At 39.7% G+C, this 25,692-nt stretch overlaps 2 protein-coding genes across 2 annotated transcripts in view; both read right to left on the bottom strand.

The window, feature by feature from the left end:
- Positions 1–7,952, bottom strand: part of dlg3 (discs, large homolog 3 (Drosophila)) — an 87,620-nt gene extending 79,668 nt beyond the window's left edge. Inside the window, exons 1-2 of the mRNA XM_087850986.1 lie at positions 7,613–7,952; positions 6,627–6,758 (exon numbers count right to left, since the gene is read on the bottom strand). Coding sequence (XP_087707112.1) covers positions 6,627–6,758; positions 7,613–7,631 — 151 coding nt within the window. The 5' untranslated portion in view covers positions 7,632–7,952. The remainder of the gene's footprint in view (positions 1–6,626; positions 6,759–7,612) is intronic.
- A 2,256-nt stretch (positions 7,953–10,208) lies between these two features.
- Positions 10,209–22,291, bottom strand: gdpd2 (glycerophosphodiester phosphodiesterase domain containing 2). The gene is made up of 16 exons (XM_006781248.3): positions 22,090–22,291; positions 18,487–18,703; positions 17,683–17,786; positions 17,505–17,598; positions 17,325–17,384; positions 17,148–17,246; positions 16,959–17,049; positions 15,837–15,982; positions 15,288–15,370; positions 14,791–14,950; positions 14,474–14,683; positions 14,239–14,387; positions 11,605–11,752; positions 11,380–11,456; positions 11,263–11,291; positions 10,209–10,702 (listed from the first exon to the last, which is right to left on the bottom strand). The coding sequence occupies exons 2-16, from the start codon at positions 18,574–18,576 to the stop codon at positions 10,617–10,619; spliced, it is 1,626 nt and encodes a 541-aa protein (XP_006781311.1). The 5' UTR covers positions 18,577–18,703; positions 22,090–22,291; the 3' UTR covers positions 10,209–10,616.
- Between the last annotated feature and the right edge of the window lie 3,401 nt (positions 22,292–25,692).

The raw sequence follows: 25,692 nt of genomic DNA on the forward strand, positions 1-25,692 counted from the left end.
ATGACAGTATTAACATTGTTTCTCTGGCTTTGGACTTGGTGGACCACCTTTAGCTTATTGGGGCTAAAATGCAGCATTTTTCTACGTATGCTCACAGTTGGATCTTTCACATTTACTCACACAAATACTCTTGTAGGTCAAGGCAAATTTCTGCAGCAGAACTTTAGCCTGCTGTAGAGTGGTTACATTTTATTCATTCAAATGTAGCACAATCTGCTCGGAGACACAGCTCTCGAACTGTTCAAACAACATCAGCTCACTTAGTGTTTGAAAGCCAGTAACTTTGCTTGGTGCATCCCATCTGTCAAAGCAAACTTAAAAATGGTTTGAAAAGAGGTTCTCTTCATTTTACAAGAGAGCAGCCTCAGGTACCAACGCTGGTACCTTTAAATTTGTCGTATATGATGCTATCTTCAGTTGAGGGAGCTGCACAAGCCTCTTGTGCCTCATCAACCAGCTTGTAGTGAAACAGAAGAGACCAGAGATACTTTGGCTAATGCAAAGCAACAGCAATGCAAGCACAAAAATGAAAGAAGGTCTCTGCTTCAGTTTCCTGAAACCGAAGGAATAGACTAATAGTCTTACTCACATCGAAGCTGAGAGATGAGGAACAACAGAAGGACCAGTAGTACCCTCTTGACTTTGTTAAGGAGGCACAGAAAATGGCTCAGTGTCACTCTTTTGACATTAACTCAAGCTGGAGGATCCTGATATTCTAAAACTCAATTTCCCTCTGGGATTAATAAAGTTTCTCTGATTCTGATTCTAATAGCAGCCTTCAAGCTTACGGCAGTTTCATTTGAACTCGAGCTCATCTTTACATGTGTTGTCTTTTGCCTCAATTTTAAGATGGGCTAGGTGCATTAAAGCATAAATAAACTTTAGACAAAGGTGAACAATCAAGAGAAAATGAGGCCCGAGGCCCCTGCTGAGACCCTGAGGTGAGCAGCAGCTTCACCGGCCTCCTCCCCCACCCTTTCTAAGGAGCAAACCATTCTGTCCACCATTAGGAACAGCAGACTTAAACTCTTTTTCTGTAGTGCATTCTTCCTAATGGTCGACAAGGGACAACTGGTTGCAGATATCAGCCTGACTGGGTACATTCTAAGAGAAAATAGCTATGCTGCTGCCTTGATTGAAAACCTCAGCGAGTCCTTTTATAGTTTTGACATAGTTTATGATTATGGTAGATGGTTAAGGCCAAAACACTCAACTTGAGGCTTCAAAATGTAGGAGCACAAACTAATGAATGTCCACCTGTCTATGTATTTAAGAAGTACCGGTAAGTTCAGCCTTGATTAAATCTTGAAAAACATTAGTTTGGTTAAGTTTTGCAGGCCATGCTTCAGCTGCATCTTGGACACCTGGCTTGTTTCTCACACTCTAACACTTCTAATTACATCACTCATCTATTTTTGGCAGAGTTAACAAGTGAGAGAAAGGTGCTCAATCACATCTTGAAGTGTTCTGAGATCAGGATTCACAGGCACACTTCGTACGGGGCTTTCTCTTTTTTCCACTTCAGTGACCTTCCAAACAAAGTAAAAAAAAGAAATCGTTGAACTGCTCCAACCCTCACAGACCACATAAATTCCTGACCATAAAACACAACACACAATCCAGACCAGAAGTCTCTTTCACAGGACCGATTTCTGGGTCTATTTTGGGGCGTCTGGTCGAAAGCTTTTTTTGTCACAGTTTAAAGGGGTTTTCCCGCATTTCTCTCCCCCCCCCCATCCACAGTCCTCCAAAATATCTGCATGCATGATCGGTGCATTACAGGCCTCTTCTTTTTGTCATGTACCTATTTAATTAGACTGACATCATCTCTGTACTTCCTGCCTGGTTGAATCACAAACAAAAAAAAGACAGTGCCCCTGGTTCTTTACATGATGATGAGCAACCCACTGCTCACCAGAGCAACACATTGACAGGAAACTAGGTCACAGTTTTAAGGCAGGGCAAACAATTCCCTCCCTTGTCGCTGTTTAAATGAAATATTCCCCAGGAATTTAGGCTCCGCTGTAATTGAAAGTGTGTCGGCCTGTATGTTTGCCCCAACTCACAGCGAGCAGCACCCCGTGCTCCCCACTGTATGTTTGTACGTTGGAACAAAAGGGTAGATGCGCAGTTAAGGCAACCTTTGTTTGTGACTGTGCAGCCATGCTGACATCCAAATGGATGAACGCTGAACCTTCCCACGTGACGTGCAATACCTCTTTACTTCCCGCAGAGTATCTGTAAAGACAGAATACTTTACTACGCATCAATTTCTTTAGAGTCTGAAGTCTTTCATCTCTTCTGAACAACACGGTCCCTGCTCCAGAAGATTTCATCCCACCATTAGACTAAATGGCCCATATGAACCAGTTCACATGGCCCTGAGCATGTGAAGGCAAACACAACAGGAGCGGATAAGAGGATGAGTAATGTTTATACTGCACTGTATTCCTATTAGTGCTATGAACCGGCTGCTCTTCCACTCCGCCTGCACTGATGAGAACCACATGTTGAATGAGGGGCCAGTCTTCTTCAACCATTCACCTGAGACACAGCGACCAGAGGGCTCTTCTTCTTCTTCTACCCTCACACATTGTGCAGATGGTCCAGAGAGCCAGGACGGCCTGGAAGAGGCTCGCATGGGAGCCTAGAACAATTTATTTTCCTGTCGGCCTCAGGCTCGGCCCTGATTGAACATTCTTTGGGAGGAATGTTTGGAATCCTGAAAGCTAATCCTCTCCGGGTCTCCCTCACCTCAATAAATAATAAAATACATTAGATCTGATTTCAGGTTGATTACATTAAAACAGTGCATGGTCAAATGTCCACTAATACCTGGAGAAATGGTCAGTAACCAAATGGGGTTTTTTGGTGACTTTAGGGTGATTTTTTAACAAGTTAACCAAGTTCAATAGCTTTGGTTAGCATTCTAACAAAATGGTGACATCTATCCAGTACAAAGTAACACATTACTGTAATCACATTACCATTTATGGTAGCAGCACAACTGTAAAGTGCAAACTGCATTCAGGACAGAAGTAGTTTCATTATGTCTGTGTAGGTTGGGGTCGTTCAGTTCATAATAATCTAAAGAGCTTGGAAAGAAAGTGACTGGATTTCTTTAAGTTTCGTGAAGATGCTTCTTCAGTTCCAACAACCAAATGGTGGAGAGTCCCAGGTAAACCCTACTTGCCGTTGTCTCTTAAGAGGGTCGTTGAACTACTATTGATCATGTGACTCATCACATGAGCCAAGGTGCAGGAAAAGAACCAAAAAAGCTGATGTTGCTAGCACAACAAGAGCTGATGTTGCTAGCACAACATTAGCTCTTTGCAAACATCTGCACAGACAGCATGCTAATCCAAAGGTAGAGAAGAACCCTGAATGACACTAAACCTCCACCCAGCGGCTACAGGCTGATCTTCAGTAGGGAACAAAACGAGTAAAGAGCACTAAGGCTTGCAACATTGTAGCCTCGATGCAAACCAGTGGTGTCATTAATATAAGGCGACCGTGGCTCAAGAGTTGGGAGTTCGTCTTGTAATTGGAAGGTTGCCGGTTCGAGCCCCGGCTTGGACAGTCTCGGTCGTTGTGTCCTTGGGCAAGACACTTCACCCGTTGCCTACTGGTGGTGGTCAGAGGGCCCGGTGGCGCCAGTGTCCGGCAGCCTCGCCTCTGTCAGTGCGCCCCAGGGCATCGTGAATGTGTGAATGACTGAATGTAGTGTGAAGCGTTTGGGGTTCTTAGGGACTAGAAAAGCGCTATACAAATGCAGGCCATTTACCATTTACCATAAAGCCACTAAACTGTGCAATCAACAGTTATTTCATTGTGATGAAAAAAACCCCAACTGCATATTTAAGCCTGCACCAAAGTGCAAGAAACTTTTAATCCCTAAACTCAGTGAGTATGGATAAAAAAATCTTTTGAGACTCAAGAGAACATCAGTATCTACAGACAATTTCAGCGGTTATCGTCATAGCATTTCATACATATATGCAACATTAAGTAAGATTATGATTCATTTATGATGTATGCACTTAGTCGGTTACAATTCATACATTTCCTTAAGTTGGACTGTTTTAATAACGTCTAACAGCCCAACACATTACAGCACAAGAACATTTGACTCTGAAGCATGATAGACTTCTTGCAATCAGTGCATCAGATTAAAAGCAAGTATTTCAATTGCTTCTCTTCATCTGTTACACGTTGTGATTGACATGCTGCTGCCGCTGCTGCTGATTCGAGCTCCTAAGAGCTTATCGATTCCTTTTATGAACGTGGACAGCCCCCCCCCCCCACACACACACACACACACATCGATTTTCTGTCATTTGCACATTGCAAAACAATGATGACAAACTCTTTTATACATGAACCACAAGCAAGTCGTCTTTTTTTTTTTTTTTTTTTTTTACAACATTTTGTTTGACAATTTGTTCAGACTGAAGAGATAATAAAACATTTGGCATTAAGGCAGAAACCCCGTGAATGCCCAGTAAACCAAAACACAGCAATCAGAAACAGAATTGATAACGGCGTCACAACAGCTTCACTCAGGTGTGGGTGTTTTTTTCATAAGAGTCAAAACCAAGCAGCTGATACTGCACTTGAGATTTTGTTACACATAATATCTTATAAATGTCTGGCAAAGGCCAACACATACTGGCAAAGATCAATCAAGCACTTAACAGCACATAAAGGCAACACCGGTTACGTTTAGATCCATGATTTGTTGGAGAAAGACACAAACATTCTAGTTTTACCTTCGTACACCTCAACGGTGGACTGAATTTGTATTTTATAGCTTTTCACTACAATTTTAAACACAAGGTCCAAGGAGATGTCAGTGCAAGTGACATAACATCTAACCAAGTCAAGAAAACTCTTGATAAGCTGCGTGTATCATTATTAATATATGCAATTGTTAGATGCCTTCATGAATGGAAATGCAAAGAGTTTACAACAAGATGCAAACCCAAGAACAAGAAGAGGAAATTAGACCTGTCCAGGAATCACCTAAAAGAGCCTGCTGAGAAAATCTTAGGAGATGGATGAATGAAGATTACTTTGTGCAAAAATGATGGGAATAGAAATGTATGCGTAAGGAGAGAAGCAAATCACGTCATCGGACGTCATGATTGGAGCAATTTTATGGCATGGGCATGTATGGTTGCCAGTGGAACCAGGTCACTGGTGTTTACTGATGATGTGACTCCTGATAGAAGCAGAAGGATGAATTCTTCAGCATACAGGGCTACACTCTCTGCTCAGATCCAATCAAATGCTGCAAATGCTGCCAATCCCACAGAGCTTCACGGTGCAAATTGAGCCTCTGAAAATGAGGGACTACATATTCTTTTTTAAATTCTCCACTTCCTAAACCATTCATGCAAACTCAGTCCCATTTTTATGGTTCTATCCACCGTGGTGGCGTACAAAAACGAACTGTATTTGCTCCAGCCTACATTTTTAGAAACCTTTCAAATGAGACTTAACAACTCATTTGGTCTTAAAATGTGGACTCTGGGTGATGAGGTACAACAAATTAGTCTCTATAATGAGCCCCTTACCTTTGACGAGACGCAAAAAGAGCAATGCATTTTATCTTTATGTTTAAAGGGTTCATCAGTCAGCGCAAGAAAGTATACCTTAAACTCCCTTCAGTATACATCATTAGCAGAACGAGCCACACCGTATCGTTTTTAACTGCTGCCTGAGTCATAGCCGCCCTTCCCCCCTTAGATCCCCAGCAAAGAAGCAGCAGTGGGTCAGCAGAAGCAATAGCAGACCCAGGGGCAAGCATCATTATAACATGGCTGTGGTAATTAGAAGGACCACTCAACCATTTGCTAAACTGAAGTAATGTGCCTTATCTGCTCTAAAAGGAAGTGAGGATAAGGTTCACACAGGCTCATTTCCAAAAACACAAAACACACCACACTCAGCTTGTCATGGAGGTGTAGCTGGTTACAACTAACATTAACTCATGATTCACTATTAGCAAACACACAGTTACATTACACAGTTACACCATGAAGTGAATAAAGTTTTCTGACTTTATGATCTATACTCTGCTGATACAGTTTTATGAGACATAAATGTGCCTATTTTTGTAAAACTGAAAGGAGGAATTGTGTTTCAACAGTGTGACAGGTCAGAGTTTAAAACAGCACAGTCTATAGATAGACTGAGTTGAGCGTGGCTTTAATGGGATTTTATTACAATCCGAGTATGCTACAGAGGTGGTTAAACAGCAAACCTTTGTGAGGCAGACTGAAAGGCCTCTTTCATAAGACTTAATTGGCAAACATTTAGACTCAGTTAACTTCCCATACAAATTAATACAACCTGACCCCGTCTCCATCCTGTGTCAGCCTTCAGCCAATCACACGGCCACGCAAATCAAACTACACGAGCTGCACTAAATCTAATACTGATAGTGTGTGGCAACAGTGCGCAGTAAATTAAAGGAGATCAAGAAGAAAAATACCTCCCATACTTAAGAAGATAGGCACACGAAGAGGAAGCGTTGTTTGGAAAGGACATCCTGAGAAATGTCTGATGCAACATGAGCTAGAGGGAAAAGTTTCGAAAGACTCTCTTCTTCAGAACAAGCTTACCGAGAAGGGCTTGAAACAGCTGGCTGCCCAAGATGGAAGACACTTTGCCCACGCTGGTCTTCAAGGCCTGTTCCTCTGGACTGGTCAGGTTGGACTGGTACTGCTTGAGCAGCCTCACCGCCCTAGCTGTGTCTGCCTCACAAAATAAATACATGTCTCAGAACAACAGCAGCAGCAAAGCCACACAGAGACAGGGGAAATGAAATAACAGTGTTATGAACCTGTATCCCGTTTGAGAGGCTAGAAAAAGACATTCCTGGAGTTGCAATTTTCAAAAATGTCAGCAATTAATCAGCTCATACAAAAATTCCAGACTACTCTAAACTTACCTCTTTATTTTAGCTCTAATTAAACTATTACTAAATGTAAATACATGTAGCCAACAATACTGCCACTACTGCTTTTCTTTGCACAGAGACACACTGTTATAAGAATTTAAATAAATACGGAAAAACACGGATAAATACGGAAGATTTCTCCTTTTATTTTTTAAACTAAACGCATCACTGCTGCTGCCTGTTATAGTCTCCTGCAGAGCACTTTAAAGGCATTTCTCTCTTTCCCATCAGGACTGTGCAGCTGGTTGTTGAACCCGGTGGGTGGTGAGGAGCACAGAATGCAGGGTTGATGCACATCACGAAGGTAAATCTACTACTTCACAGTTTCCTACCTAATCCTGAACATTATGATCGAGTAGGAGAAAAACATCTCAGAAAACAACAACAACAACAATAATAACAACGGTACGGAAGCTGACAATTTCCACTTACTCTTAACTTTCTCATTCCCTGAGGGCTAAAACAACAGTCTGGTTTCTCGAGGGGATTACAGCGGAGGTTCGTGGGACGTCGAAAAGCCGCGCAATAACTTTGATGGCGTAATGAGCTGGCATTAACCTAAAAACTTTAACTTTACCCGAGTATATAAGAAAAAAATGTGACACGTGGGGGGAAAAAAAGATATAACGTTACATGAACGGTACTCACCATATTTATGCACCATCATGTGGCCGACTTGGAAAGTCACATAAGTTATAATTTCGGGGTGTTTTGAGGATTTAAGAAGCAAGAATAATAACTGCGATAGTCTCGGATAAATTTATAACTGTCGCTCCTTCCTCGCAACAGATTTTTTTTTTTTTTAAATCCAGTCGCTGACACTCCCAGTCTGTTGAAGTGTCGCTGCAGCGGTCCCGCAGTGTGGTCCACACCCACTGACTGAGGTTAAGATGTGAAAAAGCAAAGACTGTTTACTTCATGTCAACTTTTCCAGAAGTTTTCTTTTTTGGGGGGGCAAAACGGCTCCAGAGCGTGACATGTTCACGTTCCTCCTCCCCTCTCTCACACACGCCTCGCCTCCGTGGAGAAGGCCCGCCGGTCCGGCCATAGCGGGCCCATTTGCACCGTCAGTATTAACGCTTTAAACACTGACACCTGCAGATAGCTTCAGCACATGACATCGCTAGTAATGATCAGCGTGTTATTTAAGCCGTTTTTATCCCTCGTTGCATGTTTATCTGGTAAGGCGCCTGTTTCTCGATTTTTTTGTAGTTGGTGACATCTTGTGGTGCGATAAGGTGGTGCTGGGAGTCCGTCGTTAAAGGAAAAGGACACTATGCAGACGTGTTTTGGACTTGTGCAGAGAAGAGATGTTCAGGGTGCGGAAAATAGAGCTACTGGGCAGGTGGAAAACAGGAAGACCTCAGAGAAACGTTTCAACTGTACAAAATATAATCTATTGATCAGATTCAGTCATGTATGAAAGAAAGTACACCAGCTGTCAGCTCTATGGTTTTACATGTCAGGACATAATAGAAATGATCCAGTTTTTAAATTAGGTGGACAGACCCTAAGACATGCTACACTGTCATTATTTAATGAAAAAAAACTGCTTGAGATAAAACACTGAAGCATTATATCTGACTAGGCATGCACCGATACCGATACTGGTATCGGGTATTGGGGCCGATACTGTAAAATGTGTGTGTACTCATACTCGTAAAAGTTAACCGATACCATGAACCGATACCAACTTATTTCATTAGTCAGAGGGTGGCTTGTCATTTCTGTTGTAGTTTTTTAGATTGGTCACTAGGGGGACATCCCGCGCTAAACAGGCACAGGGTTAGGCGAGTGAGACTGGCGGCTCCAGATAAAAAAGAGAAACTGGAGGCTGCTGTAGCTAGGCTAAGCAAAATGTCAGCAGTGTGGAACAGCCAACTTTAACTCAGGTTTTGGAAAAGTGATGAAAAATGTCAAGAGAAAATCCACGGGCAGTTAAAATAACAGAGGCTCTGACTCATTTTATTTCTCTGGATGACCAGCCAATGCCGGTCATGGAAAGCATAGGATTGAACGGTCTTCTCAGCATACTCGAGCCGCGATATGAACTTGGACACTCTGCAATAAGTTTATTTTATTCTCAAACCTAATTTGTATTTATTTTATTCCAAACAGAAGTGTTTATTTATTATTCTGAAAGCTCGAGACAGTGCCAATAGTTCAGTGATATTTTGTTAAATTACAATGTGGAGACTCCGCAATAATTTAACAGAAGTGCTTATTTTTCACTTGAAATTTTTTTTGTGGTTATTTTTATTACGATTTTATTTTTTATCGGCAGAGAATAAAATAAAACCTGTCTTCCAATTCATTTCATTTGTGTGTGTGGTAGAAGTATCGGTTTTTGTACTCAGTATCGGTAAGTACTCAGATCCAAGTATCGGTATCGTATCGGTTTGAAAAAATTGGTATCGTTGCATCCCTATATCTGACCTTATCAGTCTCTTGCAGCATGGTGGGAAACGTTAGAGATGGGTTCATTCGTCAGCTCTCTTAAGCTCCCGTCGCAGCATTTCAGTCAGATTTAGGTTCGAACTTTAACTGGGCCTCTGAAACACTTTTGCTTTTCTTTTTCAGATATTCTGTTGTAGATTTGCTGCTATGCTTGTGATCATTACCCTGTTGCGTGACCCAGTTTTGGCCAAGCTTTAGCTGTCAGACACATTGATGTATATAGGAATTTATGGTCCACTCAATGACTACAAGAAGCTCAGGTCTTGGGCTACAAAATAAATCCAAATTATCACCCATCCACCACCGTGCTTGACAGTTGGTATAAGGTGTTCATTGTGGCCAATCATCTCCACTTTGGCCTGATCTGTCCAAAGGTGATTGTTCGCAGTGTCTTTTGTTTTTTTAGATGCAAATTTACAGATCTAAGTCCTGCTAACATGTTCTTTGTACATAAGCAAGTCTTTCCTGTGCCAGCCCTTGCAAACAAGCCATACTTGTTCATTACTTTCCAATTGGACTGTCACAAACTTTAACATTTAACATGCTAACTGAGGCCTGTAAAGTCTGAGATGGAGCTGGTATGAAGCACCTCCGTTATATAAACAGTTCATTCTTAATGCTCCAGCCACAACTATCTGTGTCCAACTTTAACAGCTTTTCTAATGTGCTGATTTTATTAAATATAAATCACAATTGTTAAAACGATTTTTTCGATATGTCACCTGTTTATTCAAAATTAAAATTTTTACCTTCGTGTTCAGTAGATGCTGAAATAAAGCGACACAAGTTACCATAAAAAATATAGTTTTATTAACGTTGGCTCAGATTACAAATGTTTATTTAATGCAGTAGTATTTTTTTTACACAGTGGATACAAATCAATGTAATAAAATGCAAAAAGTAATTCAGATCTACACACCATGTCATATAGTTTCATCAAACTGTCAGTAGTAGCAAAAGAACAAACAAGTATTTAAAAAAAAAAACATTGAAAGATAAACCTGTGTAACTAGCTTTCTCTCTCATTGTCAAACACACACACCCCCACACACCAAAACTGTGTATACTGGCATCATACTGATATGTAAAACAAACAACAACAACATTATGGCCTGCATAATTTTTATAAAACAGTGCATGTGAGTTCACATTAACTTGCTGTCCTCCCGATTTAAGTCCAAACCCCGATGTTAGTTCAGTAAAGGCTGTGATTGTGAACTTCAAGACTGAAACATCTGGAAGACAGGAAGACTTCCTGCTCATTTTCATTGCTCGGTCCATCTGTCACAACAAACAAGGGATACATTATTATGTGATGTTATAAAATAGAACATTCAAGCTGTCAGGTTAGCTATCATGTGATATACTTTCTATTTGCTTTTGGTGGTTTTATAATGGTGCTTTCCTTTGTGTTTCACTTTCAGCAAAGCCATGCCAGGGATTTCTTTACACAATTCTTTTACATTCCTATCTGCTGTTGCAAATGTTAGATATTTAAATTAACCACATAGTAAAGAGAGAAAGGTCCAATGGTTGAGATAAGATCATTTTGCTACCTGGCAATCTAAAATGTGTCTTACTAATCAATAAAAGCATTATTAGTGTTAAATTTCTCTTGGTAACACCTTGGAAAGATTTCTATTATTTACACCCAGGCTGTAATCACATATAGCTTGACAACTTGTGTTTTTCTATTGTTGTCTGTGAGTTATTGATGAAATCATTGTTTGTTTTATAGGTTTGCCAATAAAGGTGAAGATAACCAGTGATCATCATTTTATTTTTTAAACTTAAATGTCAAATATTCAATGGCAAAAACAAACATGATATTGATACAGTACCTGCATTATGGCAAAGACTGTGTTTTGTCCTATGTGGAAGAGAGACATTGGTTAGTCAGCTTGTTAACTTTCCTCCTCATTTTTATACAGATTTGTAGACTAAACCTCTGTTCTTACCAGTGAAAGAGTGCCATCATCACAAGAGCAGATGATATATCCACTAAAATCCATGTTATCAGGTATGTAGAGCGTGACTGAAACACAAACATGTTCAAAGTGTGTCACAAATCCTGGGAAACACTGCGACGAAGATGTGAGCGCCACATCCAAAATCTTGAAATGATAATATTTCTTGCATCATAATGAAATAAACAGTAAAACGCCCAGTACTGCATTGCTCACCATGACCCAGTCAGGGCGCTCCATTTCTTTTAGGAGGTGGCAGGCGTTGGTAGTGACAGAGCTGGCTCCTGCACACCACAGCATAGAGAACAGCCAGCGCTCATTAACCACGTACAGGTTCACTGTAATGTTTCGTTTGCGAAGGTCGCTGTCAAATACGAAGACAAGCACATCGTTTAGAAGTGAACAAGAAGAATTTTGAGAGATTACAGAGTACTTAAAAGAAGCACGGAGAAATATGTGAAACTGTAAGACAGGTATCGATTGCTATGCATGTGCATATTGGTAAATGCATGGATGAGGTAGGAAAGTTAACTCTCAAAGTCTCTGGAGATGACTGGAGGACTGCATGAAAAACATCCAACATCTCTCATAGATCATAAATAAGATCTGGTGGCTATATCCTAGGATTCCCATTTGATACTTGAGCTACTTAGTGATAGCTTAAGCCTTAATCTTTGGAGCATTGCCATCCTGGAAAAGTCCACTTCTACCCGGAATGCTTCAGCAGAGGATAAAAGCGATTACTCATTGACCCTTCCTTGTAAAAGTCTTTTGATGTATGACAAATGTGCACTTCTCAATATGGCGAAGCATGATTCATTTAACTGTATCGCTAATACCTGTCAACCAAAGCCAATTAAATGCTTCGTTGACCATTTATCTTTGTGATTAGAGGTTTAAGCTCTGCAAACCTGCTGTAATATTACTCCCTTTGTAATTACAAACAGGCTGTTTTTGCAGAAACAGTCTGAGCACGTCCTGCACAGGCGTTCTCAGTCATTTCTGACTCCTTGTATGTCAAACTAATGCCCAATCATTATATGCCATTCTCTTGCTCTCTTGTTACATAATCATATTTAAATGGGACTGCTCAGCATCTTTAGACATGATTGAATGTTAACTGTTACAATGCAGTGCAGCCATGTGGAGGCACCCCCATTCACTGTGCTTCTCTGCTTATTTATTCAGCTTTCTCAAAACTCTGTAGATGAGTGTATACATGAGCGTAGACTGTGCATCAAAAATGCAGAAAACCTTCCTGTGTGTGTGTATATATATATATATATATATATTAGGGGTGCAACAATACTCGTATCGATATTGAACCGTTCGATACAGTGCTTTCGGTTCGGTACGCATATGTATCGAATAATACAAAATCTTTTATTTATTTTATCAACTTTTCTTCTGACGATGCTGTCTGTGTTGAGAGCTCAGTGGATCTGTGTTCGACTACTCCGCCTAGGCTGCACTGTCGAGCACAGATCCACTGAGCCCAACGCAAGCTAGCAAGACAGAAGCTAAGCTCGTTGCAACATGGCAAATTGAACCTCCCCCACCCTCATTCAGATCTCGCCTTTGGAACTATTTTGGTCTTCGTGTGAAGCATGACCCTGAAGGTAAGCGCGTCATGGACAAAAGTAAAACAGTATGTCGGATGTGCCAAGCAATGCTCAATTACATGGTGGGAACTAGTGTGTTAGCGCAGTTTGCTCGTGTTGATGCCGTCCAGCCCCACGCACGGGCGATCCGCGGTAGCTCGTTAAAGGAGATTTCATCTCATTTCAGATTAACGCTGACAGCACTAGTGGGAACACAACGAATATGACTGCACATTTACTCTGACATCATCCTAGTGCAAAGACAAGTGGAAGCAGACAAAAACAACAAGCACATGCTACAAACTTTACCCGAGTCATTTAGACAGCCGTTAGCACATGATTCTCCTTATGGGGACCTGATATGTTTAACATGCTGCTGAGAATATAGCCCAGAAGAAGCGTATAGTACAGCTTTTATTTTGGAAAGAGCCATTTCTCTGTAATAAACTCTTTTCCAAAGATGAGTGATTTCTCAATCAGATAGATTTATTATTTTATCCCTTTGTTGTTTCAGCAACATTAAATTTAAAAACTGTACGTTTGAGTTAAAATATATATTTATAATTTTAATAAATGACAAATTAAAAAAGCATGAACATTTTTTTGTATCGAAAAAATATCAAACGTGACACCAAAGTATCGAACCGAACCGTAAATTTTGTGTACATACATATATATATATATATATATATATATATATATATATATATATATATATATATATATATATATATATATATATATAGACACATGAAATGACAAAATGTGGTTGAGTGCAAGGATAAGGATAATGACTTATGTACGCCCAGTCTGCACATTACAAATCCCTGATGACCCCTAATAAGTCACACATATTTGAGTAGTACTTATGCATTAATTGTGCAACCCAGGAATAGTTTTATTTTTGCAAGACATGTAGCAAGGCCACGCCATGATGTTTGTTTTGCACTCAGTGAAGCGCTTCAGCGACTTCTTAAAACATGTTGCTACACTGCATTTCATTCTTTAGGCCCCCTCCCTTTTATTTTCTATGGTTATTTTGCTAAGCCATTGAACAGAACACCTGGGTTGGGACATTATTTGAATCTTGTATCCTGGAGGCCAATCCTACGCCCCTATATTAAGTGTCAGAGCTGTGTCTCAGCATGCTACACGCAGCTTTAATTAACACACCGCTGTGCATGGCCCCTGGCACCAACATGTACTGTAGATAATATTGAGATTTCTTACCCACCTATTTATTTCTTACCTGATAGTTTTCATTTTTATTTCGCTGTATTTCACATTTAGGTGGCTCCCGTTATTTTTTTCCAAATCCGTTTCATTTTCATAAACCTGGATAAAGTCTGGGGCCTGCTTCTTTACAACTTCTCGTTCTTTAGAAGGAAGCCAAAGAATCTATGAAAAGGAGAAAAAAACTCTTCAAAATATGCTTGATCGTGAAATGCTTGAATCCCGCAATTGATACAAGTGAGTAGACTTACCAGACTTTGAGGAATGCCAAACTCTAAGATGGTCTTTACTGTGTCATTTGTGTCAATTTCTTCTGTTTCTTTATTTTTCAGGTCAAATATCACTGAGGTATTGTGCTGTTTCGCAAATTCAAGAAGGTCTCGCAAGGAGGGTATGGTCTGTTTCCTGGCTGTTTCTTTCTCCTCTTGTGAGAGCAGGGACACTGTGCTGTAAGGATCATTCTGCAAAGCCAGATAATTTCACACGTTTCTTTAGTCTGACACATGATAATACATAAACCTCTGCAGGCAAATGTGCGCTCACGCATAAATCAAAGCACAATTACTACCTTGAGGAACTGTTCTCCTGCGTTTAGAGTCTCTAATTGTTTGAAGGTCAGGTCAGTGCTCTTATTGAAAGAGGAGCTGTTAAACTTGTCTTTAACATTTGTCGTTCTCAGCAAGAAGTCAGGTCCATGGTCATGCATCAAGAAGGGTGTTCTATTTTTACTAAATTTAAGTAAGAGTTAAACAAATTTTAGTATCTGTGAAGTCAAAATAATCAGTTTTTCATATTTATCAATGAAGACAACAATAATAATGATGAAAATAATGTTCTAAAAATGTAATAATTAGTTAGTTATGTTTCCCAAGAACCAAACAGCATGCTTAGAAAGATCACTGCTACATTTGAAGTGATTAGTAGAATGACATGCCCCCACTTGCAGGACTGTAATCCACGGTGATACATTTCTGTCATATTTGTGCGCATGAAAAAGCAAAAAGACATTCCTCTTTCAAGAAAGCAACTGTCAGTCCTCCTGAGCGTAAATCATTTTCATTGTACCTGAGCTGCACGTCCGTTTCAAAGGCTATCACGCCGCACTCGAGGCTTCTGTTGAACGACATCACGGTGTTCTCTGGGGCCAGCTGAACACAGGGAGGACAGATGGGTGAGACACACTGATGTGCTTAAGTGCCCTTCCTACCCCAAAGCGCTGTGAGCACAGACAACCCCCGTGTGCGGTGTTAAATGGAGCTTATTATTGACCCAGCAGCAAAGCAAACTAACAAGGGCACAGTAGCGTGGCATATGAGGACGTCACATGACTGGACCTTTGCTCACACCTGAGCCAGGGACAGTCGACTTTTTTATATTTGACAATATATGAAAATGGATTGTGCTTATAATATTAGCATTAAATATTTCTCAAAGAACTGAACTGCGTTTTTAAACGTTCTTTAAACTACGCTCCTTTGTCTTAATCAACTGAAAAACTTGAACATGACTGCAATCTGTCAACAATAGCAGCTCTATCCAGAGGTGTAATGTCACCACTCTATAAATATATAATGTTTATTTGCAGGGTGGTGCCAAGTAAAACAAGACGCTCACCATCGGCGCGCCTCTGTGGCCGATAAGTTTTGGTTTTTCAGGTAGTTCCTGTACTTCTATTAGACAAGGAGAGTGGATGAGCAGGGGACACAGGAAGATGGCTGCTGAGACCACTAGAAACATCCCTGCAATGACCATCTTAGATCCTGGAATAAACACAAGTCAGACAATAATCTTTAAATACGCAAGCTATAAAATTCCAGGATCTGGTGAAGTTTAAAACAGTGCAAATAATATATAAGGCAAGGAAAGGGATGCTCCAAATCGAAATAAGTAAATGGTTCTTAGAAAGAGAAGGGAGGTATAATTTTAGAGGGAAGTGGAATTTAAAATTACAAAGAGTAAGAACAACATTGAAACGGATGTCTATTTCAATAGCGGGAGTTAAATTCTGAAATGAGTTAGAAGACGAAATAAAGGTCAGTAGTGATATAAACCAGTTAATAATAAAACTCAAAAAAGAAATTTTAAATCAGTATAAGAATGAAGAAAATGCAATTAACCCAAGACAGCAGTCAAACTGATGTTTATTTTCTTCTGCAAATTAGCAAATCTAAATATAGTTTAGTTGAACATGAGAAAATATTTTTTTTGTGATGTTATGTTCTAAGTTGAAGGCGTTGTAACGTTTTTGTTGTTCAAATTTAGATGATGAGGATGTAAACCTGAGGGGGTGGGGCTAAATAAGTATATACTTCTGCCTACTCCTTTTCAAACAACTGCATGGAATGATTTTATGAAACGTTGGTGAATGTATATGTTTGAAATAAAAAAGAACTGAACTGAAATATTTAAAATGCTCCAAGCGTGAATTTGTAAAGAAGCCCTTTTTATTTATTTTTCCCCTGCAGGAATTGACTTTTATTATATTTAAATATATCGATTTATAAATGTATATTTATACATTTGTATATCTTTCTTGTGTATTGAACTAATGCTCATCATGCAGAATCAGTTTCCCAGTGACTGTCAGATGAACCTCAGCTTCAAAGTTCACCAGTACATTTGTTTCCAGTGTTAGCCCTCTAATTATATTTGATACAATAGTGTGTATATAAAAGGATGATGTAATTGCCTTTGAATTGTGTCTGTGTGCATGCCGAAACTAGGTCTGACACATACGTGTTTTGGCCAGGTGGAAGCGACGAAAGACAAACGGGCTTAGCAGAGTCAACGCGCCAACAGCACCAAACTGCAGGAAGGGAGCCGTGGCCTGCCAAGAGGTTGCCACAGACATCAAACACATGTGATCACACCACTTAGAGCCATTAAAAAAAAAAAAACTAAAAAGTGTCAGTACTCTAACTCTACCTGGAGTAGAGTAAGAACTGTTGGCCATTCTTCCTTCCCCTTTATGCTTACTCCTGAAGCCAAAGCTGTGATGAATATTACACAAAAACAGAAAATGATCTGCAAATATAAGCAAATATAAGATTAGACGATTTTAATAAAACTATAGACTGGACAGGTAAATGTTTGCATGCTTACCTTATGGAGCCAGTGTAAGTGGAGTTGCTTCTCTGAGGCAACTTGGATCAGGGCAAAGAGCTGTAATCATTGGAGAACATTTTAAAAATGGCGGCTTCTCATTCTTAGGTTTAATGATCTTTGAATGTGGAGCAAGATTTGGTTCCCCTGTGTGGTAAACGGACAAAACTGTATTCTTACCAGCAGCAGGACACAGTAGCTGGCCAGCACTGCAGAAATGATCACCACTACCAGGAAGTAGTTTACCCACGTCTTCAGTGTCCTGAATATTACCCTGATAAGGGTGAAGCACATCGTTAAAAGAAGGAAGGACATCAACAAAGACAAATATTCAGTGTGTGTGTGTGTGGTCACTCACTCGTTAACATTCTGTTGGTCATTAGAGATGGCAAAACAAATATACAACCAGCACAGGGAAAGCAGAGACATCAAAGTGACAACTAAGAGCGACAACCATCTGCACTGAAATGAAAAGAAAAGGAGGAAAACTTGATTACTGGTTTTCATTTTTGAAGCCTTAAAAAAAATTGTGTAGTTGTCCAGAGAGCTACCCCCGTGCGTGTCGATGTGTGCACAAATTCCAATGGAAGCTCAAAGTGAGACAATGGAACAAATCCAACATTTTTTCATAATTGGTTGAGTGCTTTGCCCTGCACTGTGTCGTGAGAACTCGGCGCAAACAACCCCACCGCCTCCCAACCACCACCATGACCACCAACAGCACACCTCAAGTGTCATTTCCCTCACAGATTTAGAGCTCCTGCATCCTCCTATTCCCTTTCATATAAGTACACAGCTTGTTAGGACCTGTGAGTTTGTTTGTTTCTCTTGGCACATAAATGAATTTTTTTTTAATGCAATCACCACGTCGGTTATTGTGTTTATATTTCCTAACAATTTGTCAATCACTGTTTTGCAATTAAAGTATCAGGTTCACAATGCAACAGTTCATAAAGCAGCATTTTATATTTCAGATTTCAGTCAGGCAAAACTTTTAATCCCGGATTACTGGGATTTATAAAGGTTATGCTGAATGGAAATAAACCAAACAAAAAACCCTAAAAAAATCAAATAAAACATGGTTATTTAAACATTCCACACTCCTGTAGAGAGATAAAGGAAAACTGACTTATCATAAGAAGAAAACAGATATTAAAACTACCTTTCTCCTTCGACTACTTGACTCCGTCCAGCGGCAGCTATAAAAGCCCCTGCTGAAGAACAGGCAGCACAAACAGACTTGAGACAACATTTCTCCTCATCCACAAGCGTAGGAAGTGCAGATCTGGTTTTGTGCTGTGCGGACACTGAAGAAGCTAATGCTTTTCTCTGGATGCAGTGACGAAGTTTGGGCTGATTGATCTCACCAATCCTGTGTGCTGGAGGGGAAAGAAGAAGACGACTGTGACAGAAAGCAAATGAGGGGGTGATGGGCAAACTTTCTTTGGGGTATTAAGGCAATCCCTGCTCAATAACCCCCCCTCCACCACCCCCCAACTCCCACCCCTCAATAGAGCCTGTGTCTAAAATAGCAACTGGCTGCATTTACAATGGCCAACACCACGGGGTATTGAAAGTGGTGCACAGACCAGCCTGAGAGTGAAGTCAGACTATTGGACGCAGTGACAGGCACGGCCATGCGCAGAGAGCGGGTGGAGGAAATAAAGTGAAGACGACAAATAGTTTACAAATGGAAAGAATGAAAACGACATAAACTTTGACAGAAATGAAAATGGTTTCGATTGCCAGACACTTTTCCATTGAAGTGAAGTAAACTGTGAACGGGTCACAGCAAGATTTTTGTCAACGTGTTGGGGCTTATCACTCTACAGTTGTGTCAGGCTTTGGTCCCCTTCCTTGAAAGACATGGGAATTTACACACAATGTCACCCACTGAAACGCTGAACAATAAAGGTTTCTATTGTGCACAGCCAACTTTTCCTTGTTGAACTAGATCCCTGGAGTTTTGCCAAAATATCTCTTCACCTGAATTGTTCATCTTGTTTTTTCCAAACAGGTACCAGATGACAAACACGTTCAGGGAAAGTGCACAATAAACTTTGAGTGGTAAAAATGAAACCTAAAAATGACTTATCACTCTTAGTTATTCTGTAAAAGTAAATAGCACAGTGCAATCAGCATTAGGACGCAGTTGGCAACAAGAGCCTGTTTGGACAGGTCCACAGGTCTAATTGTGACATGGAAATGTAAGAAGGCTTGTTTCACTCCACAGACACTTGCTTTACCAGGAAGTTATGAGCTAAATATTGAGCAATAACCGTAACATGTGACCAACCACGCCATCGGTTTGTGACAAGGTAACTAAAGAAACATAAAGGTCACTGTTAAATTCAAAGGATAACTGAAAGTCACGGTCGAGTTAAAACTGTCCTTTTCATGCCCCTGCCTAATATAGTAACTGGAAGCTATCGTTGTTTATTTTATGGTATTTTAATTGCTGCTCTAAACCTTATACTAAGCTCCACTTCAGAGTACAAGGAAATCCTCTCATAGTGGATAAACCCCAAGAAATCCACAGCACACACTGCCACCTGTATTGTTTGGAAGATTTAATGATATCAGTCAGACACACCTTTCCAATTTGTTTAACCAACGTTTACACTGTTACAATGTAAACTGTAATTAGGCACACGAGTGATGTGAGCATGCTCCATTAATAAAAAACTGATGAGGGGTGAAATTTTCAGGTAATTGTTTATAAAGAAGAAGAATATTAAAAAGAAACAAAGACTATCACTTATTGCTTTCACACTCTCACTGTCTATGAGCTGGCTCATCTTTCATGTAGGTTTTATTTCCTTTTTGGACAAAGATTTGTGCACTTCTTCCTTTATTAGTTATGCCATCAAGCTTGTCCTGCGCCCTTCATCATTTCTATTTCGATTTATATCCAGGAAAAAAGGCTAATAATGCAATTTTTCTGATTTATAAGCTCTCAGCAACCCAGTTCAACAGTAACACAACAAAGGAACAAAATTTTGGCAGAAGTTATGAATAAGACGCATATAGATTTAAACATAGGTCAGCCAGTTGTGCAATCTTGCACTGCTCAAAAACAAGAATGCTTGAAAAATATTAAAACTGATTTTGATTTGGTTTCCACTGACATCATTTTGTTTTCAGCTTGAATATTTCATTATATAATTATATTATATAATATATATATTAATTATATATTTTTTCTATCTCTTTTTAGTCTTGCGTTTTGATTTTATTGCTCACATCTTGGAAAAAGTGCTGTTTAAAATGCTTTGATATTATTTGATATTTCCCATGTCTCTCACACAGTATGGGAATAATGTTGGATGGTCCCAACTGTTCCGTTCATTTTGCTGGTTTTCAGTGTTCTTCACTGTGAAGTGTCACAATCATAGACTGTGTGTTATTATTTATGGCTGATGTTAAGTTCTGACAGACAAGCAAATAACAAACCCGACAATTGCCAAAGAGGGAATCAAATAAATACTAGAAATATAATCAGAAATCACAGGGGGAATACACAGATGACATGATGAGAAAAGAAGGCTGATGCGGGAGAGACAGGTGACGGCAATCAGACAATCAGGACGGGGAAGTGAAACTCAAAAATTAGAGATATACTGGCAAAGAAACGCAGAAACAGATAACTGAGGAAACAGCACAAAATAGTAAACGCCACAAATACTAATCTAGGATTAAAATATAGTACACACACACAAACTAAAGCATGACTCACAATGGTACGGGGAGAAAACAGACAACCAAAACTCCTCAGAAGAACAACAGGGGAAACCGAGGATAAAGGGATAGGGGAATATGCTGACAAAAAGATTGAACAATAAACAGAAAGACAAACTCAGACTTCATTATATTAGCTGAGTGCTCACAAACTAAAACAAGACAAAAAAGTCAGGTGCATGCCACTACACAAGGAGAAATCTATGTTTGTGGTGGCTTAGTGAAACCGTAGAACTGATGCTAAGTCAATGATTTAGAGAGGACTCAACAGGGAAAATGATTTAGAGTCTGTGTGGTCAACGGGGCTTTGTTCATAACCTGTGCCATCCTTTGAATCCGGAGGGGAAAACAATGATATATTCAATCACTTTCCTGCGCACTGATTTACACGAATAAGGTGCTTGTTGTTTTTAAAACATCTATATATCAGGACACTCATTTAAAATGATGCAAAATTAGATCTGATCCTATTACCCTGCCGTTGTCTCCATGTAAATATTCTTCCAAAATTAACCTAGATATCAACATGTTATACACCTGTCCATGAAGGTCACTGTTTGGGTGGATGCTGACGGAAGTGCTTGACCATGCGTCCTATTGAACACACGCCTAATTCGTGTTCAACATCTTCTGGATTGATGCAATAAACAGTTTGTATAAATCCAAGTTCACACGTCTGTAGTGACAGTATGTAGTCAGAAGTTGTGTGAACCACTGTAGTTACATTTGCACTTCATCTTGTGAGTTCGTTCTTGTGCTCGCTTGGATCTGTAGCGCTTGCTCACATTTGTCACATTTACTCCAGCAGCTTATTGCATTCTGTACACAACACTTCTGAACACTACAAAGTTTGCATAATACATACTATGTACCTGTGCAGGTAATGTCTTATATATTTCTAAGATCGGAGAAGTGTGTGCGCAAATTTAATTTTAAAACGTCGTTCGGAATAAAGACCAGTCTCTCTGTCTGTCTGCCGCAATGAAACCCATGCGGCAAGCTTCCCGACAAATTAAAAACGACTCACCAGTCAATCTAGGTCATGGAGATCTTCGCACGCTGCGAAATGGCAAAGACGCGCCGGTCTTGGAAAAGCCCCTCTGTCGCCACCCTCTCTTTCCACCATCCCTTTTACTTGCCGTGAGTCTGTGGGCTGAATGTAAATGGGGTGCATGAACAGGGACGGGCAAGGGGTGTACCGTCAAAGAGAGGAAAGATAGTGTGAGAGAATACCTGCACAACGTTTCGGCGTCTGCGCCGCGTGTGGCCACGCCTCATCCAGTTTCTGATTATGATTTTTCTAGGTACTCAGGAAAAAAAAAGAAAAGAAAAAAAAAGATAATACTAACCGACATAATATATTTAAATAGTCCTCAGATAATTTATATATGAATATATGTGAATTACTTTTTGTGTTTCATCATCTGCTCCTATTGTAAACGAGCCTATTTCCAGTAAACTCTCACTGCGCCGCAGCCCGGAGCTTCCTCACATACAGGTGACAAGTGGCTTCAGATTGTTTTTATGATAATGTCGTTACTTTTATATGGGCCTAATCGACAAATCTTATAAAGTGGTAAAATAAGTATCTAGTTAGTCAGCTGCAACATCATCTTTATTTATGTATGGATGCATCAGCAGTTTCTGTATAATGCGCAGATATACAAGACCCATGCATGATTCTGAAAGAGGCTATCTGATGCCAGATTATTTTCGATTCTTTCGGGGGGGGGGCTTATCTATTCATCAACACGCTCTAGTTTGAGTCAATGAGTGAGTTATTGCCATTTGTCAGAATCAGTGGACTGTACTTAAAATCGCTTGTGTGACATTTTGAATGCCTGCTGTACCAGACTCTCTTTTTTCTAAGGATTCCCTGCCCCCCCCCCCCCCTTTTTTTTAAATTGTTTGCATGTAATAAAAAGAAGAGCATTTGCATTTTTACTGCATAAACTCACACAGAACAGAAAGATATGCGAGTTCAACTGTCAGTAAAAAAAAGGGGAGAGGTGAAACGACATATAACTGTGTTCAGTATGTAGTAAGGGCATCATGCTGTGCAAGTTTGCCCATCGATGCTCACCACCTCATACATAATGCTCTCACTTACGTTCTAACAGAAGAAGAACCATCCTCTTCATTCATGTGCATCTTTCTTTCATCAACCACACTCCTACATGTGTTAATCCTTCCTCCTCCTTATTGCCCCTGTCAAATATTTAACTGGGTGAGCGCGTACGTGTCGAGCTCAATAAATATGTTTTACCTGATGTTTATACCTGCGAAATAACTGGACGGCATGTGGGTGATGTGGGAAATTCCACCCCTCCTCATGGTAGTTTTACCTGGAACGCAAACATATGAGTTTAGCAGACTTTACTCCTGTTGTGGAAAAATAAAGTCACAGTTGAAAGCAAAGCCTGTAGAAAAGCAGCAACACAGCATGAACAGTATTCATTCCAGCTCTGATACAAAATATGTGCACCTTGTACTTTGGTGTAGATACAGTGTTTCTGTGAGGCCGTATGTTGTCATGACCTCTTGTGCCACCTTACCGATCAGCTGATCATGCTTCTTTTTGTATCTTTTCATGGATACCCTTGGTACAAGAAAGCTGCTTTAATATGAACATGAAACTGGAAACATTACAATGACCACTCCTTATCCATGTCGTTTGTGTACAGCTTGGCTTTTTATGATTTGATGGAATATTCTGCACCTCACGACTTACACAACAAACTAATTCTAATATAATTTTGGAGAATAAAACAATTTATCTTATAAAAAAGTATTTTTTAATATTTTTAAAGACAAAATCAAATTGTAGACACATGTGCCATAAAGAATGATTCATGTGCTTTTAGTTGTGCAAGAGTAACGAAATCCTGTCAACTATGATGCACTGTTTTGACAACTTCAACAGTCATTTGAGAATTAGTCATACTAAAAAAACCTGTACTGGATCAGTATTTCTACATCCTGGTGCACCTTTTCTTAAGTGAAAATCAGAATAGCTCATTTTTACAGCAGTGTTAGAACAAAGTCACGCAGGCATAATGTACTCTGATGGTAAATGGAAAGGACACCTCTCGCTGTAACTTGTAAGGTTTTACACATTAGGGCATAAAATTTAAATGTGTGGTCTTTAGTTGGTCCTAAAATTAGATAAGCATAACCTCAGATAATCAACAAAACGTGACGTTCACTCTGTGTTGTCACTTATTTAACAAAAACTTGGTCAAAATGCAAGAAGCAGCGTGAAAAACTCAGCATGCCCTAACTGCTTTCACAGGAATCAAGACTTAAAATAGCTGCCAGGTGCTGCTAATCAAACGCACTTGATTTATTGATCTTCATAAAAATCTAAGCATCTCTATAAAACAGAGGTTTTGGCAGTTTGCTGGTATGGAGCCTCCAGGTGTGTGTTAACACAATGTCAAGATGAAAAGACATCAGTGACGATCTTGCAAAGAAAATTCCTGCTCAGTCTGGGAACGGTTACAAGGTCATTTCCAAATAATTTGAAGCCCATCATTCTATAGTGAGAAAGATTATTCAGGGGTGAAAAACATTCTACACGGCTGCCAATCGTCCCAGGGCTTGACGTCTGGCTAATTCCACCTGAAATCCAGACAGTGCGGTACTCAGAAACTGTAATAAAACCTGGAGCTACATCTCAGACGCTATAGGCCTCAGTAAGCAAGGTAAGCGAGGAGAAAGTCTCTTCATTCTATAAAAACCTAAAACATGGTTGCAGGGCTCAAGTTCTCAAATTTGCATTTGATGAAACCACATGCTTCTTGAACAATGTCCTTTGGAGAGATGAGACCAAAGAGATGCTTAGCTATAATCCTCAGCACCACTTTTGTGTGTGGACCTCGTACTTAGTTTTTCACGCACAGCTTCTACACATTGGCGTAGTTCTCTTTTAAATAAACAATGACATGCTATAACAGATCCTTTGTTGTTGCTCATTTCCCATTGTATTTACCTAATCTGAAGACCTTGGTAGGAAATAGATTATTTTTATTATGTCCTGATATATAAAAGTTTAGAATTGACAGAAGGTGGAGTTTCTTTTTTCTTTTTTTTACTATGACTTTATTTAATGTTACTTTGGTTATAGTAGTACTCAAGCAATGCTCCAGCATCAACGGAACTCTTGAAAGTGGTTTCGGTATGCTGACATATTTAAAAGACAAAAAAAAAACCCCAACAAAAAAAACTTGCCATAGTTTTGTTTATCTATCTTGCAAAGTTTCTGTGTTTTCATTCCAATCTGTCAGTATGTGTTTCATTTCATTTAATTGCAATGTGCAACTTGCAGAGACCTGAAGTCTTCTTAAACAGGCTCAGTGAAGAGTAAACATTGTGCATGATTTACTATCGTCAAAGTCATTTCTGAGTGCTGAAGCCAGTGTTAATCTACAATAATAAAAAAAATGTTCACGCTTCACTATTTGACTGAAGATAATAAATGCAGTTACAGAGTATGCACTTTAAAGCTTTAACATAATGGAGCCCATATCACGCGTCAAGTTTCTGCAAAGAGGTTTCACACAAACTTTCACACGAAGTGGGCGCATTTCGCAACACACATTTTTCACTTGGTTTTTTTTTTCTGCTCAAG

This window comes from Neolamprologus brichardi, chromosome 2 (assembly GCF_056152115.1).
Source record: "Neolamprologus brichardi isolate AB-2024 chromosome 2, ASM5615211v1, whole genome shotgun sequence".
Lineage (NCBI taxonomy): Eukaryota > Metazoa > Chordata > Actinopteri > Cichliformes > Cichlidae > Neolamprologus > Neolamprologus brichardi.